This window comes from Oncorhynchus kisutch, linkage group LG15, assembly GCF_002021735.2.
Source record: "Oncorhynchus kisutch isolate 150728-3 linkage group LG15, Okis_V2, whole genome shotgun sequence".
NCBI lineage: Eukaryota > Metazoa > Chordata > Actinopteri > Salmoniformes > Salmonidae > Oncorhynchus > Oncorhynchus kisutch.
Window position 1 is genome coordinate 23,195,176 of NC_034188.2, and position 16,148 is coordinate 23,211,323.

Below are 16,148 nucleotides of genomic sequence, written 5' to 3' on the forward strand. Positions count from 1 at the left end.
TCCATATAATCAGTCAATTGAAATAAATAATCTAGGCCCTAATCTATGGATTTCACATGACTGGGCAGGAGCTCAGCCGTGGGTGGGCCTATGCCCAACAATGACTACACCCCCGTCCAGTCATGTGAAATCCATATTGTTTTCTACTGAGGAGCCAATCAGAATGAGTTTTTCCCCACAGACAGAAATACTCAGTTTCATCATCTGTCCGGTCTCAGATGAACCCGCAGGTGAAGAAGCCATATATGGAGGTCCTGGGCTGGTGTGGTTACACGTGGTCTGCGGTTGTGAGGCCTGTTGGACATACTGCCAAATTCTCTAAAACCACTGCAAGAAAGTCCACCAGAGCTGTTGCCAGAGAATTTAATGTTCATTTCTCTAACATAAGCCATGTACGCTCCCTCAACTTGAGACATCTGTGGCATTGTGTTGTGTGACAACTGCACATTTTAGAGTGGCATTTTATTGTCCCCCAGTACAAGATGCAGCTGTGTAATGATCATGCTGTTTAATCAGCTTCTTGATATGCCACACCTGTCAGGTGGATGGATTATCTTGGCAAAAGGAACAAATGTACAACATGAGAGAAATAAGCTTTTTGTTCATATGGAACATTTCAGGGATCTTTAATTTCAGCTCTTGAAACCAACACTTTACATGTTGCGTTTACATTTTTTGTTCAGTATAGATGTAAAACGCAGGTCCACAGATAGATAGAAGCTCTGGGAGCCGGTTGCTGATTGGCTGGTCAGTTGATGCAACCTGCCCACCTGGGTCAGAAAAACAAACATGCGTGGGATGGCATGGGACTATGAACAGGCACAATGCAAAAATCATCTAGTAAAAAAAGCCCTTGAGAAATGGACATGGAAATAAATCGATCGACCAATTTCACTCGTTTCCTTTTTAAATAATATAAATCGGAAAGTTCGGTCCAAATGTCCCTCCATATTAATAATCTTGTTACATTTGGTTTAAGCAGTGCCCCAAACAACATTATGCTGACAACAAAAAATATATAAATGCTGGTTTAGCAGAAAGAAAACTGAGTCGCAGTGGAAATCTCACAGCAGTTATAGTCAAGGGACAGTTTCATGGGTTGGTCTGCAAGGTAGAAAACAGTTAGTTCCATTAATAGATTAAACATTAATCAGCCGTATACTCAGAAAATGCACATACAGGGTTAACAAGGCCCCACATTCCATTGATACAGGCCTCAACGCTAATTTATTGCTCGATCTTCATGGCACAAAAATGAAACAATACAAATCTTTGCCATGCAAGCCAACTACAGTCTAGCTTATACAAAACACTGAAGATTCCTATCCAATAGAGATTCTACACTGTATCGAAGTATTAGTGAAAGGTTACAAAAAAAGATTATTCTAAATAAATGGTCATAAAAAAAAAAAAATAAACTAATGTTTGAACATCACAGAAAGTAAACGGGTCAAAAGTGTTCAAAATAATACAAATCTGACGTTCATCCTTCCATATAAATTGTGCTTCTAAAACAAAGGAACAAATCTATAAACAAAACAAGGGCTGCATTCTTAGAATGCTGTGCAAATAACGTCTAGAACCTCTCCACACTGTTCACCAGTACATACAGTATACCAAACCCTGCCAACTCAAAACAAAGGTTACAGGACTGTGAGAGACGAAGTGAGAGACGAAGGCCAAACTCCTGGTTCAGTGCTAACGTCCTTCAGGCAAAACTAGATTCCGTCATTCTGGGTGTGTTGGTCTGACATTATTCTACCTGCTGAAACAGATGCAGATCTTTAAAGTCAGTGCCACTGGGGATGTCTTCTCATTCCAAACCATTCCTGGACAACTAGCATACAGCAGTAATTCCCCACCCTGCCCTAAGGAGTGCGTAGGCATCTAGATCTTAAAAGGTTTGTGTATTTTATCGCCAGGACTAGAACTAGTCATTTGAACAGACAAAGTTCCTGCTTGGTCTTGTCAAGTCCAGATAGCTTCTGAAGGATAGTGATGTGAGGCTGCCTCGGGGCTGACTGCTAGTTTAGCTAGGGGTCAAAAGGTTGGGGTCGATAATATCTACGGAGTGGCAGGCAGGAGGCCTGACGCCAAAAGACCAGACACACTCCAGTGTCATTCCCAACATGCATCACTATGATTCTGTTGTAGTTGTATGTGACCTATCGAACGAAGCCCTTAGGAACTTTGGGATATATAGGGACAGGGTCAAATTGTTGATGACAGGGGTCGAGGTGCTATTGGTTCTGCTTGGCTGTGGTAAAGCCTTCTCAGAGCTCTGTGGTCAGACAACTCCCCAGGACCTGACAATGACCTGGCTCTACATTGCCTGGCCAAAAACACTGGCTCACTATGGGACATATCCCATACACTTCACCAACCATTGTCATCCCGCCGTAACACTGCCATATGCTGTATTTAGCATAATACTGATGCAGTTGGAACAGCTTTAGATCAGAGACAACTCAAGACACCTCGCAAAGATGCACTCTGCAATTGAAAGCATATAAGTAAAAGAAATTGGGACATATTTATATGCTAAAGTCAAGCAGTCCAGCCTTATTGCCAAAATGGAGACGGTTAAGGTAACAATGCTAAGTGATGAACCTAACTGGCTGTCCTGCCTACCTGGTATGTCAAACTCCTTTCAGTGATGACTGAATATTAAAACAAAGGATGAGCACAACCAGTCCCAACTGATAAAACTCGCTCCGTTTCCATAGTGGCAATTGTGTAATAATAGAACAATTGGAATATCATAAGACACTTAAAACTGTAAGTTAGTTTTCAAACTTGAGAGAATCTCTTCATTAAAGAAAAATGACATACTGTAACATACAAACATGTGTAAATATTTATGTACAAGAAAACATACATTAATTACTTTTTCCAAAAAGATCTCACTCAAGACGACACAAAAAACATCCTAGTGTTAAATGATGACAGTGGAGTTGGTTAACTGAATCAATATCGGAAATAGAATGAGCAGTGTCCTTGCTCTGGGGGAGGGAGAGTTAATTTTGTGGCCAGGCGACTACAACACACTACACGCTCCTGTTAAATAGGATTTCTCAGTATGAAAAGCTAACATACATGAAGTTAATGAAAAAAATTAAGTTTAAACAAACACTAAACTCTAAAGAGGAAGAGGGAATTCCTCTGAAAGAAACAGGTAGAAAGAAATCAAAAGGGTGTGTCGAGTCTTGACTGGTGGGATGAAGAGGTCTCTTCATCAGAGTCCTTAGAAAGGAGCCTACACTGAACATTAGCTGGGGATGGCAGAATCTGATGGGTGGTTTTGGGGAGACAGTAGTGAGATACGGTGGATGCTGTGCCGTCTCTCAGGGGTGCAGGTAGGATGATGGTTGATAATGGAGGGGCCATGTAGGGGTGACATGTCAGTCCGTGGTGAGATGGGGGACCTTCAGTCAGGTGGATGGAGGGAAGCAGGGTGGCCTCCCTCAGTCTTCTCGCTCTAGATAGACTTTGAGGAATCCTGCTTGCTGATGAGCACCTCCAACAGGCGCAGTTTGGCTTTGATCCGTTTATACTCTTTGTACTCGTCCATCATGGGTAGCCTGTCCTCCTTCTGGACGTTCCTGTCGAGGGAAAGGGAGAAGGCCTGAGACACCAGTTTGATACGTACCGGTTGTCTAATGCGTCATAAACAAAGAAACTGTTGTAGTAAATAAGACAGGAGCACTGTCTGAGACAACTCAACTAGTCATCCCAAACGCTTCATCTGTCACGGTGGGGGGTTGACGCAGGTACTAAAGCTTCAGCAGCCCTGTACAGTGCATTCGTAAAGTATTCAGACCCCTTTACTTTTTCCACACTACAGCCTTATTCTAAAATAGTTTCAATTATTTTCCCTCATCAATTTACACACAATACCCTATAATGACAAGGCAAACAGGTTTTTAGAAATGTTTGCAAATGTATAAAATAAAACTACTGAAATATCACATTTACATAAATATTCAGACCCTTTACTCAGTACTCTGTTGAAGCACCTTTGGCAGAGATTACAGCCTCAAGTCTTCTTAGGTGTGAAGCTACAAGCTTGGCACACCTGTGTTTGGTGAGTTTCTCCCATTCTTCTCTGCAGATCCTCTCAAGCTCTGTCAGGTCAGATGGAGAGCATCGCTGCGTAGCTATTCTCAGGTCTCTCCAGAGATGTTCGATCCGGTTCAAGTCCGGCCTCTGGCTGGGCCACTCAAGGACATTCAGAGACTTGTCCCAAATCCACTCCTGTGTTGTCTTGGCTGTGTGCTTTGGGTCGTTGTCCTGTTGGAATGTGACCCTTCGCCCCCAGTATGAGGTCCTAAGCGCTCGGGAGCAGGTTTTCATCAAGGATCTCTGTACTTTGCTCTGTTCATCTTTCCCTCGATCCTGACTAGTCTCCCAGTCTCTATAGCTGAAAAATATCCCCACAGCATGATGCTGCCACCACCATGCTTCACTGTAGGAATGGTGCCAGGATTCCTCCAGACGTGACACTTGGCATTCAGGCCAAAGAGCTGATTTTGGTTTTATCAGACCAGAGAATCTTTAGGTGCCATTTGGAAAACTGGAGCTCTAGTTCTTGGTCAACTCCCTGACCATCGAGTTCATGGTCACCTCCCTGATCAAAGCCCTTCTTCCCTGATTGCTCAGTTATGCCGGGCGGCCAGCTCTAGAAAGAGTCTTGGTGGTTCCAAACTTCTTCCATTTAAGAATGATGGAGACCACTGTGTTCTTGGGGACCTTCAATGCTGCAGACATTTTTTGTGCTTTGACACAATCCTGTCTAGGAGCTCTACAATTCCTTCAACCTCATGGCTTGGTTTTTACTCTGACATGCACGATCAACTGTGGGACCTTAAATTATATTAATTTACCACAATTTCGAGTCTCATAGAAAAGGATCTGAATACTTATGTAAATAAGGTGATTCTGTTTTAAATGTTTAATACATTTGCAAACATTTATAAAAACCTGTTTTCGCTTTGTCATTATGGGGTATCGTGTTTAGATTGATGAGGGACAAAAACCTTTTAAAATGGATAAAAGTAAGGCTAACAAAATGTGGAAAAAGTCAAGGGGTCTAAATAATTTCTGAATGCACTGTATGTAGGTGTGTGTACCGACCTGCCGTTCTGCTGGTAGAACTCATCCTCAAACTGGCGGATGGTGTTCCTTAGCTTCTTCTTTTCAGCCCGGGCCTTCCACAGCTGCTCCAGGAGCTCAGGCCTGTACAGGAGGGGTCACCATGACAATCTCAACCAGGGGTTTCATCACAGAATGAAATGCAGAACACAGTGTGTGTGTGTGTGTGTGTGTGTGTGTGTGTGTGTGTGTGTGTGTGTGTGTGTGTGTGTGTATATATATAGTAACAGTCAAAAAGTTTGGACACCTACTCATTCAAGGGTTTTTATTTTTACTATTTTCTACATTGTAGAATAATAGTGAAGACATCAAAACTATGAAATAACACACATGGAATCATGTAGTAAACAAAGAAAAGTGTTAAACAAATCAATTTTGAGATTATTCAAAGTAGACAGCCACCCTTTTCCTTGATGACAGCTTTGCACACTCTTGGCATTCTCTCAACCAGCTTCATGAGGTAGTCACCTGGAATGCATTTCAATTAACAGGCGTGCCTTGTTAAAAGTTAATTTGTGGAATTGCTTTCCTTAATGCGTTTGAGCCAATCAGTTGTGTTGTGACATGGTAGGGGTGGTATACAGAAGATAGCCCTATTTGGTAAAAGAACAGCTCAAATAAACAAAGAGAAACAACAGTCCATCATTACTTTAAGACATGAAGGTGAGTCAATCCGGAAAATGTCAAGAAATGTTTAAGTTTCTTCAAGTGCAGTCGCAAAAACCATCAAGCGCTATGATGAAACTGGCTCTCATGAGGACCGCCACAGGAAAGGAAGACCCAGAGTTACCTCTGCTGCAGAGGATAAATTCATTAGCGTTAACTGCACCTCAGATTGCAGCCCAAATAAATGCTAACTACTACAGAACACCAATAAGAAGAAGAGATTTGATTGGGCCAAGAAACACGAGCAAAGGACATTAGACCGGTGGAAATCTTGGTTCCAACCGCTGTGTCTTTATGAGACACAGAGTAGATGAACGGATGATCTCTGCATGTGTGGTCCCACCATGAAGCATGGAAGTGGTGTGATGGTGCTTTGCTGGGGACACTGATTTATTTAAAACTCAAGGCACACTTAACCAGCATGGCTACCACAGCATTCTGCAGTGAAACATCCCATCTGGTTTGCGCTTAGTGGTACTATCATTTGTTTTTCAACAGGACAATGACCCAAAACACACCTCCAGGCTGTGTAAGGGCTATTTGACCAAGAAGGAGAGTGATGGAGTGCTACATCAGATGACCTGGCGTCCACAATCCACAGACCTCAACCCAGTTGAGATGGTTTGGGATGAGTTGGACAGCAGAGTGAAGGAAAAGCAGGGAACTCGTTCAAGACTGTTGGAAAAGCATTCCTTATGAAGCTGGTTGAGAGAATGCCAAAAGTGTGCAAAGCTGTCAAGGCAAGGCGGGACTACTTTGAAAAATCTAAAACATTTTAAAATGTATTTAACACTTTTTTGGTTACTACATGATTCTATATGTGTCATTTCATAGTTTTGATGTAATGTAGAAAATAGTAAAAATAAAAGAAAAACCCTTGAATGAGTAGGTGTGTCAAAAGTTTTGACTGGTACTGTATAGATATCTATCTATATGTAGTCGACCGATTAAATCGGCAGGGCCGATTTCATGCTTTCATAATCGGTAATCTGCATTTTTGGACACTGATTATGGACGATTATATTGCACTCCACGAGGAGACTGCATGGCAGGCTGACCACCTGTTACACGAGTGCAGCAAGGAGCCAAGATAAGTTGCTAGTTAACATTAAATTTATTTTATAAAAAAAATCTAATCTTAACATAATCACTAGTTAACTACACATGGTCGATGATATCAGTTTATCTAGCTTGTCCTGCGTTGCATATAATCAATGCGGTGCCTGTTAATTTATCATCGAATCGCAGCCTACTTCGCCAAACGGGTGATGATTTAACAAGCGCATTCGCAAAGAAAGCACTGTTGTTGCACCAAAGTGTACCTAACCATAAACATCAATGCCTTAAAATCAATACACAAGTGTATTTAAAAAAATCAATACACAAGTATATTTTTTAAAATCTGCATATTTAGTCAATATTGCCTGCTAACATGAATTTCTTTTAACAAGGGAAATTGTGTCACTTCTCTTGCGTTCAGTGCAAGCAGAGTCAGGGTATATGCAGCAGTTTGGGCCGCCTGGCTCGTTGCGAATTGTGTGAAGACCATTTCTTCCTAACAAAGATCGTAATTAACTTGCCAGAATTTTACATAATTATGAAATAACATTGAAGGTTGTGCAATGTAACAGCAATATTTAGACTTTGGGCCAGAGGGATGCCACCCGTTAGATAAAATACGGAACAGTTCAGTATTTCACTGAAAGAATAAACGTTTTGTTTTACAAATGATAGTTTCTGGATTTGACCATATTAATGACCCACGGCTCATATTTCTGTGTTTATTATATTATAATTAAGTCTATGATTTAACATTTGACAGAGCAGACTAAATTTATTATATTTATGTATGGGTTAACTGTCTTGTTCAGGGGCAGAACAAATGATTTCTACCTTGTCAGCTCGGGGATTCGATCCAGCAACCTTTTGGTTACTGGCCAAACACCCTAACCACTAAGCTACCCTGCCGCCCGGGGCTATGTGCTCCCTCACGCCCCTAGCTAGATTTACTGCCTTATCCAGTTTACACTCCTCAGACCAGCTCCTCTAATAGCCATCAACCCTGTTCCAGGTGCTTTAAATACACGTAATATGACAGCCAGAGCTACAGCCCATTTAACCTCCACGGCCGACGTTTTCGGAATTGGATGTGCAGTTTTGTGTGTAGTAAACTACATGGCAGATTTACACTGGTGACTGTGCCAGATTATTGAGGAATGAGGAGGCTGTTGTGAATGGAGTGTAGTGGCATGCAGATGTGATGTGTGTGTGTGTGTATGCTCACATTGACGAGGCGTTGGCGCTGGACAGGCGCAGGTCCAGGGCCAGTTTCCCAGAGGTTTCCTCCATCTTGGGCATGAGCAGGCTGTCTCTGTGTCTCTGGGAGCTGGTCTGGGGCTGGAACACTGGGTCTAGAGCCATGATCACCTCTGACCCCAAGCTCTGGAGCTCCACACTGCTCTCTTCCTCCTCCTTGGATGTGGCCTCCTCTTCCTCCACTTCACCCTCCTCCTCCTCCTCCTCCTCCTTGATCTCGTCACAGAAGTGGGCAGTCTCTCCCTCAATGATGGGCTGCAGGGTGTGGTTGCGTCGCTTGCTGGAGGGGGAAGCGATGATGGGGGTGATGCTGGCGCGGGTGAGCATCTGCTTGACCAGACGGTAGCGGTCGTACAGCGGTTTGACCACCAGCCTCTCCTCTCTGGTCACAGGTCGACCATGGAGTCCCTCATAGTGCAGGAGGTTCTTCTGTAGGACAGTCTTCTCACACGACAGCTGCTCCTTGGTCATTTTCTACAGGGAAATAACAATTTTTTACATTCATTCCATAAATTTGGCTTTCCAGCTATCACAGGGACCATTACGTTTTAGGACAGAACTCTGTTCACTATCTGGTTGTAGATAGTGTATTTTTCCCCCGTCTCACCTTGGTGTCCTCTGGCCAGCAGTCATCCTCTCTCTTGCCTTTGACGCGGCGTTGGATGAGGTTCAGGGTCTCCTCTCTGGTGGGTTGGTGGCCCTTGGCCTCTCCACCAACATCGTGGCCTGCCTGGTCCAGGGTGGAACCAAAGCTCTTAGGCAAGGTGTTGCTGCGTGGCCGCGTCTGAGGGGTCAGCTCAGCCTCCTTGTGTTTGGCATCTGAGTGGGAGAGCGAGGTAAAGAGAAGAAACGTGAGGGTGACTGAGGAACAGAGGGGTTCATTAACATTAGTAACAGTGGACATACAGGATCTTGATGGGCTGCTATTGCAGCTACCATGAGTCCTCCTGTCTGTCAACCAGAGACAGAAAGGGGATAGCCCTGACAATCAACCATATGTCCACAGACACAAACACAGCAGACTAGCCACTGCTAAAGGTCTGTCTAAAGCCACAGGAGCATACGGATGAATGAGCAGCAAATCAAATACATAAATACATTTGACAATGTTCCAAAAGGCATGTTCTCAAGGACCATATCCATTCAAAATAATAACTGTTGGAATCCAGCTTCCACACTCTGGCTAGAGACTCCCACCCTGTTCGCCGCAGGATTTACACCCAAATTACTACACTACATGACATACTGCCAAACCCCAGACTGGGGGATGTGCTTCTGTGTTACCAGTGGATTTTTGTCACTTTTGTTTATTTCACTTGCTTTGCCAATGCCAATAAAGCCCTTTGAATTTAATTGAGAGGGAGAGCGAGCGAGCGAGCGAGCGAGCGAGAGAGAGAGCTATGAGAAGAGAGAAAGAACAGAGAGTCTACCTTCAGTTGGAAGTATTGGTTTCTACTTACTGCTGTTAATGTACTTACATAGGTAGGGTGTCTGTTTAGAGGCAGTGAGGGGACGTGCAAGTGTAAAATGGGGTGTGTTCGGGGCGGAGGTGGAGGAGGTTTGGTGGCGTCTGTATGACTGAAGCACCGCCTGGTGCCTCAGGGACCCTTTGAGAAAGAGATGCTGTCTTCCTGCAGTTGGGGGACGTCCGGTTTTAGAATTTTAAAGAAGAGAGAGACACTTATTCGGCTTTGCATCTCCCGATTGGGGAGGGGGGGGGGGGGTTCAAATGGAATTGATATAGATGGATGAGGGGGGACTTTCACAATGGACCAACACAGTGAGGGAAGGCCATTATGTTAGAGCCACAGTTGGTGTGTACTGTAATACCCATGCATTGATGAGACTGACCCAGCTCCGCCACCACTGGACTGGGCAGTCAGGCAGGCGGGTCAGGGCAAGACCAGGTTGCCCAGGGGAGGAACAGGATGGCACAAAAGTTTACCTGCCAAACTGAGTCCAACCCAACCAACCCCACCCCTGCCATGGAACCAAGCACCCTCCCACTCCCCCCAATACAACCATGCAGACAGAGACTGCTCTTACCTTTTAACTGTTTGCGGATTTTGGTGAGGTCGGTCATCCACTTGAGGACCTTTGGGTTAGCTGCACTATCACCATGGGACGGCTGTGGGGAGAACAGTGAATACTGATGAATGGCATCCTGCCAGCTGATTGCATACTGTGCATTTATTCGAAGCATGAACTTGTTCCTCATATTGCAATACACACACACACACACACTTGTATTTTCACTCTCTCAAACTGTTCCTCATATCACAGTATCTACAGTGCATTCGGAAAGAATTCAGCCCAGTTGACTTTTTCCACATTTTGTTACGTTAGCCTTTTTCTAATATGGATAAAATTGTTTCCCCTCAATCTACACCCCATAATGACAAAGTGAAAACAGGTTGTCATAATTTGTTGCACATAAAACATTGAAAACAAAACACTTTATTTACATACAGTACCTGTCAAAAATGTGGACACCTACTCAGTCAAGGGTTTCTTTATTTTTACTATTTTCTACATGAACACTATGAAATAACACATGGAATCATGTAATAACCAAAAAAGTGATTATTCAAAGTAGCCACCCTTTGCCTTGATGACAGATTTGCACATTCTTGGCATTCTCTCAAACAGCTTCACCTGGAATGCCATTTCAACAGCCTTGATGGAGTTCCCAGATATGCTGAGCAATAGGCTGCTTTTCATTCACTCTGCGGTCCAACTCATCCCAAACCATCTCAAATTGGGTTGAGGTCAGGTCATTGTGTAGGCCAGGTCATCTGATGCAGCACGCCATCACTCTCCTTCTTGGTCAAATAGCCCTTACACAGCCTGGAGGTGTGTTGGCAAACCAGATGGGATATCGCTGCAGAATGCTGTAGTAGCCACGCTGGCTAAGAGTGCCTTGAATTTGAAATAAATCAGAGAGTCACCAGCAAAGCCCCCACACACCACCACCTCCATGCTTCACAGTGGGAACACCACATGCAGAGATCATCCGTTCACCTACTCTGCGTCTCACAAAGACATTGCGGTTGGAACCAAAAATCCCCCGGTCTAATGTCCATTGCTTGTGTTTCTTGGCAAAAGCAAGGCTCTTCTTATTATCAGTGTCCTTCAGTAGTAGACCGTGGAAATCTGTGTAGGCCTTCATTGTAAATAATAAGTTAAATAAATGTTAAATAAAAAGTAGTGGTTTCTTTTCAGCAATTCAACCATGAAGGCCTGATTTACATAGTCTCCTCTGAACAGTTAATGTTGAGATGTGTCTGTTGCTTGAACTCTGAAGCATTTATTTGGGCTGCAATTTCTGAGGCTGGTAACTAATGAACTTATCCTCTGCAGCAGAGGTAACTCTGGGCCATCTCAACTGGGTTGAGGCCGGTGGATTGTGGACACCAGGTCCACAATCTCTGGACCCACTCACTGTCACAGTCATACGCTGGACCTAGTTTTGTCCCATGGAATAAATGTGGTGGATCTTAATGTTTTTCCTCATAATCCTGGACTATCGGACCACCATTTTATTACGTTTGCAATTGCAACAAATAATCTGCTTAGACCCCAACCAAGGAACATCAAAAGTCGTGCTATAAATTCACAGACAACACAAAGATTCCTTGATGCCCTTCCAGACTCCCTCTGCCTACCCAAGGACGCCAGAGGACAAAAATCAGTTAACCACCTAACTGAGGATCTCAATCTAACCTTGCGCAATACCCTAGATGCAGTTGCACCCCTAAAAACAAAAAAAATGTCTCATAAGAAACTAGCTCCCTGGTACACAGAAAATACCCGAGCTCTGAAGCAAGCTTCCAGAAAATTGGAACGGAAATGGCACCACACCAAACTGGAAGTCTTCCGACTAGCTTGGAAGGACGGTACCGTGCAGTACCGTAGAGCCCTTACTGCTGCTCGATCATCCTATTTTTCTAACTTAATTGAGGAAAATAAGAACAATCCGAAATTCCTTTTTAATACTGTCGCAAAGCTAACTAAAAAGCAGCATTCCCCAAGAGAGGATGACTTTCACTTTAGCAGTGATAAATTCATGAACTTCTTTGAGGAAAAGATTATGATTATTAGAAAGCAAATTACGGACTCCTCTTTAAACCTGCGTATTCCTCCAAACCTCAGTTGTCCTGAGTCTGCACAACTCTGCCAGGACCTAGGATCAAGAGAGACGCTCAAGTGTTTTAGTACTATATCTCTTGACACAATGATGAAAATAATCATGGCCTCTAAACCTTCAAGCTGCATACTGGACCCTATTCCAACTAAACTACTGAAAGAGCTGCTTCCTGTGCTTGGCCCTCCTATGTTGAACATAATAAACGGCTCTCTATCCACTGGATGTGTACCAAACTCACTAAAAGTGGCAGTAATAAAGCCTCTCTTGAAAAAGCCAAACCTTGACCCAGAAAATATAAAAAACTATCGGCCTATATCGAATCTTCCATTCCTCTCAAAAATTTTAGAGAAGGCTGTTGCGCAGCAACTCACTGCCTTCCTGAAGACAAACAATGTATACGAAATGCTTCAGTCTGGTTTTAGACCCCATCATAGCACGGAGACGGCACTTGTGAAGGTGGTAAATGACATTTTAATGGCATCGGACCGAGGCTCTGCATCTGTCCTCGTGCTCCTAGACCTTAGTGCTGCTTTTGATACCATCGATCACCACATTCTTTTGGAGAGATTGGAAACCCAAATTGGTCTACACGGACATGTTCTGGCCTGGTTTAGATCTTATCTGTCGGAAAGATATCAGTTTGTCTCTGTGAATGGTTTGTCCTCTGACAAATCAACTGTAAATTTCGGTGTTCCTCAAGGTTCCGTTTTAGGACCACTATTGTTTTCACTATATATTTTACCTCTTGGGGATGTTATTCGAAAACATAATGTAAACTTTCACTGCTATGCGGATGACACACAGCTGTACATTTCAATGAAACATGGTGAAGCCCCAAAATTGCCCTCGCTAGAAGCATGTGTTTCAGACATAAGGAAGTGGATGGCTGCAAACTTTCTACTATTAAACTCGGACAAAACAGAGATGCTTGTTCTAGGTCCCAAGAAACAAAGAGATCTTCTGTTGAATCTGACAATTAATCTTAATGGTTGTACAGTCGTCTCAAATAAAACTGTGAAGGACCTCGGCGTTACTCTGGACCCTGATCTCTCTTTTGAAGAACATATCAAGACCATTTCGAGGACAGCTTTTTTCCATCTACGTAACATTGCAAAAATCAGAAACTTTCTGTCCAAAAATGATGCAGAAAAATGTATCCATGCTTTTGTCACTTCTAGGTTAGACTACTGCAATGCTCTATTTTCCGGCTACCCGGATAAAGCACTAAATAAACTTCAGTTAGTGCTAAATACGGCTGCTAGAATCCTGACTAGAACCAAAAAATTTGATCATATTACTCCAGTGCTAGCCTCTCTACACTGGCTTCCTGTCAAAGCAAGGGCTGATTTCAAGGTTTTACTGCTAACCTACAAAGCATTACATGCGCTTGCTCCTACCTCTCTCTCTGATTTGGTCCTGCCGTACATACCTATACGTACGCTACGGTCACAAGACGCAGGCCTCCTAATTGTCCCTAGAATTTCTAAGCAAACAGCTGGAGGCAGGGCTTTCTCCTATAGAGCTCAATTTTTATGGAACGGTCTGCCTACCCATGTCAGAGACGCAAACTCGGTCTCAACCTTTAAGTCTTTACTGAAGACTCATCTCTTCAGTGGGTCATATGATTGAGTGTAGTCTGGCCCAGGAGTGGGAAGGTGAACGGAAAGGCTCTGGAGCAACGAACCGCCCTTGCTGTCTCTGCCTGGCCGGTTCCCCTCTTTCCACTGGGATTCTCTGCCTCTAACCCTATTACAGGGGCTGAGTCACTGGCTTGCTGGGGCTCTCTCATGCCGTCCCTGGAGGGGGTGCGTCACCTGAGTGGGTTGATTCACTGTTGTGGTCATCCTGTCTGGGTTGGCGCCCCCCCCCCCCTTGGGTTGTGCCGTGGCGGAGATCTTTGTGGGCTATACTCAGCCTTGTCTCAGGATGGTAAGTTGGTGGTTGAAGATATCCCTCTAGTGGTGTGGGGGCTGTGCTTTGGCAAAGTGGGTGGGGTTATATCCTTCCTGTTTGGCCCTGTCCGGGGGTGTCCTCAGATGGGGCCACAGTGTCTCCTGACCCCTCCTGTCTCAGCCTCCAGTATTTATGCTGCAGTAGTTTATGTGTCGGGGGGCTGGGGTCAGTTTGTTATATCTGGAGTACTTCTCCTGTCCTATTCGGTGCCCTGTGTGAATCGAAGTGTGCGTTCTCTAATTCTCTCCTTCTCTCTTTCTCTCTCTCGGAGGACCTGAGCCCTAGGACCATGCCCCAGGACTACCTGACATGATGACTCCTTGCTGTCCCCAGTCCACCTGGCCATGCTGCTGTTCCAGTTTCAACTGACCTGAGCCCTAGGACCATGCCCCAGGACTACCTGACATGACTCCTTGCTGTCCCCAGTCTACCTGGCCATGCTGCTGCTCCAGTTTCAACTTCCACCTGACTGTGCTGCTGCTCTAGTTTCAACTGTTCTGCCTTATTATTATTCGACCATGCTGGTCATTTATGAACATTGAACATCTTGACCATGTTCTGTTATAATCTCCACCCGGCACAGCCAGAAGAGGACTGGCCACCCCACATAGCCTGGTTCCTCTCTAGGTTTCTTCCTAGGTATTGGCCTTTCTAGGGAGTTTTTCCTAGCCACCGTGCTTCTACACCTGCATTGCTTGCTGTTTGGGGTTTTAGGCTGGGTTTCTGTACAGCACTTTGAGATATCAGCTGATGTACGAAGGGCTATATAAATTAATTTGATTTGATTTGATCTGATGTAGCACTCCACCACTCTCCTTCTTGGTCAAATAGCCCTTACACAGCCTGGAGGTGTGTTTTGCGTCATTGTCCTGTTGAAAAACAAGTGACATTACCACTAAGAACAAACCAGATGGGATGGTGTATCCCTGCAGAGTGCTGTGGTAGCCATGCTGGTTAAGTGTGCCTTGAATTCTAAATAAATCAGTGTCCCCAGCAAAGCACCATCACACTACCTCCTCCATTCGTCATGGTGGGATCACACATGCAGAGATCATCCGTTCATTTACTCTGTGTCTCAAAGACACGGAGGTTGGAACCAACATTTCCACCGGTCTAATGTCCATTGCTCGTGTTTCTTAGCCCAAACAAGTCACTTCTTATTATTGGTGTTCTGTAGTAGTTAGATTTCAGCCCAAATAAATGCTGAGGTGCAGTTAACGCTAATGAATTTATCCTCTGCAGCAGAGGTAACTCCGGTCTTCATGAGAGACAATTTCATCATAGCGCTTGATGGTTTTTGCAACTGCACTTGAAGAAACTTTCAAAGTTCTTGAAATTTTCCAGATTGACTGACCTTCATGTCTTAAAGTAATGATGGACTGTCATTTCTCTTTGTTTATTTGAGCTGTTCTTTTACCAAATAGGGCTATCTTCTGTATACCACCCCTACCATGTCACAACACAACTGATTGGCTCAAACGCATTAAGGAAAGCAATTCCACAAATTAACTTTTAACAAGGCACACCTGTTAATTGAAATGCATTCCAAGTGACTAACTTATGAAGCTGGTTGAGAGAATGCCAAGAGTGTGAAAAGTTGTCATCAAGGCAAATGGTGGCTACTTTAAGGAATCAAATATAGAAAATTTGTTTAACACTTTTTTGGTTACTACATGATTCCATAGTTTTGATGTCTTCACTATTATTCTGAGGAAAAGGCACACCTGTCTATTTAAGGTCCCACAGTTGACAATGCATGTCAGAGCAAAAACCAAGCCATGAGGTCGAAGGAACTGGTCACTCTGAAAGAGCACCAGAGTTCATCTCTGGAGTCTACGCATGTCCTTGAGTGGCCCATCCAATCGAACATCTCTGGAGAGACCTGAAAATAGCTGTGCAGTGACACTCCCCATCT

General features: G+C 44.0%; 1 protein-coding gene across 11 annotated transcripts in view; it reads right to left on the reverse strand.

The window, feature by feature from the left end:
* Positions 1-590: 590 nt before the first annotated feature.
* The window catches only part of LOC109905056 (protein FAM13B-like), a 67,233-nt gene continuing 51,675 nt past the window's right edge, over positions 591-16,148 (reverse strand). For 5 of the 11 annotated variants that reach the window (XM_020502200.2, XM_031789872.1, XM_031789870.1 and 2 more), the window contains 6 exons: positions 10,180-10,261; positions 9,612-9,764; positions 8,741-8,952; positions 8,102-8,607; positions 5,134-5,235; positions 844-3,602 (listed from right to left, as the gene is read on the reverse strand). In XM_020502200.2, the coding sequence (XP_020357789.2) occupies positions 3,479-3,602; positions 5,134-5,235; positions 8,102-8,607; positions 8,741-8,952; positions 9,612-9,764; positions 10,180-10,261 (1,179 nt within the window). In that variant the 3' untranslated portion in view covers positions 844-3,478. Of the gene's footprint in view, positions 3,603-5,133; positions 5,236-8,101; positions 8,608-8,740; positions 8,953-9,611; positions 9,765-10,179; positions 10,262-16,148 lie in introns of all 11 variants that reach the window. The other 6 variants (XM_031789876.1, XM_031789874.1, XM_031789875.1 and 3 more) reach the window with 2 other exon arrangements.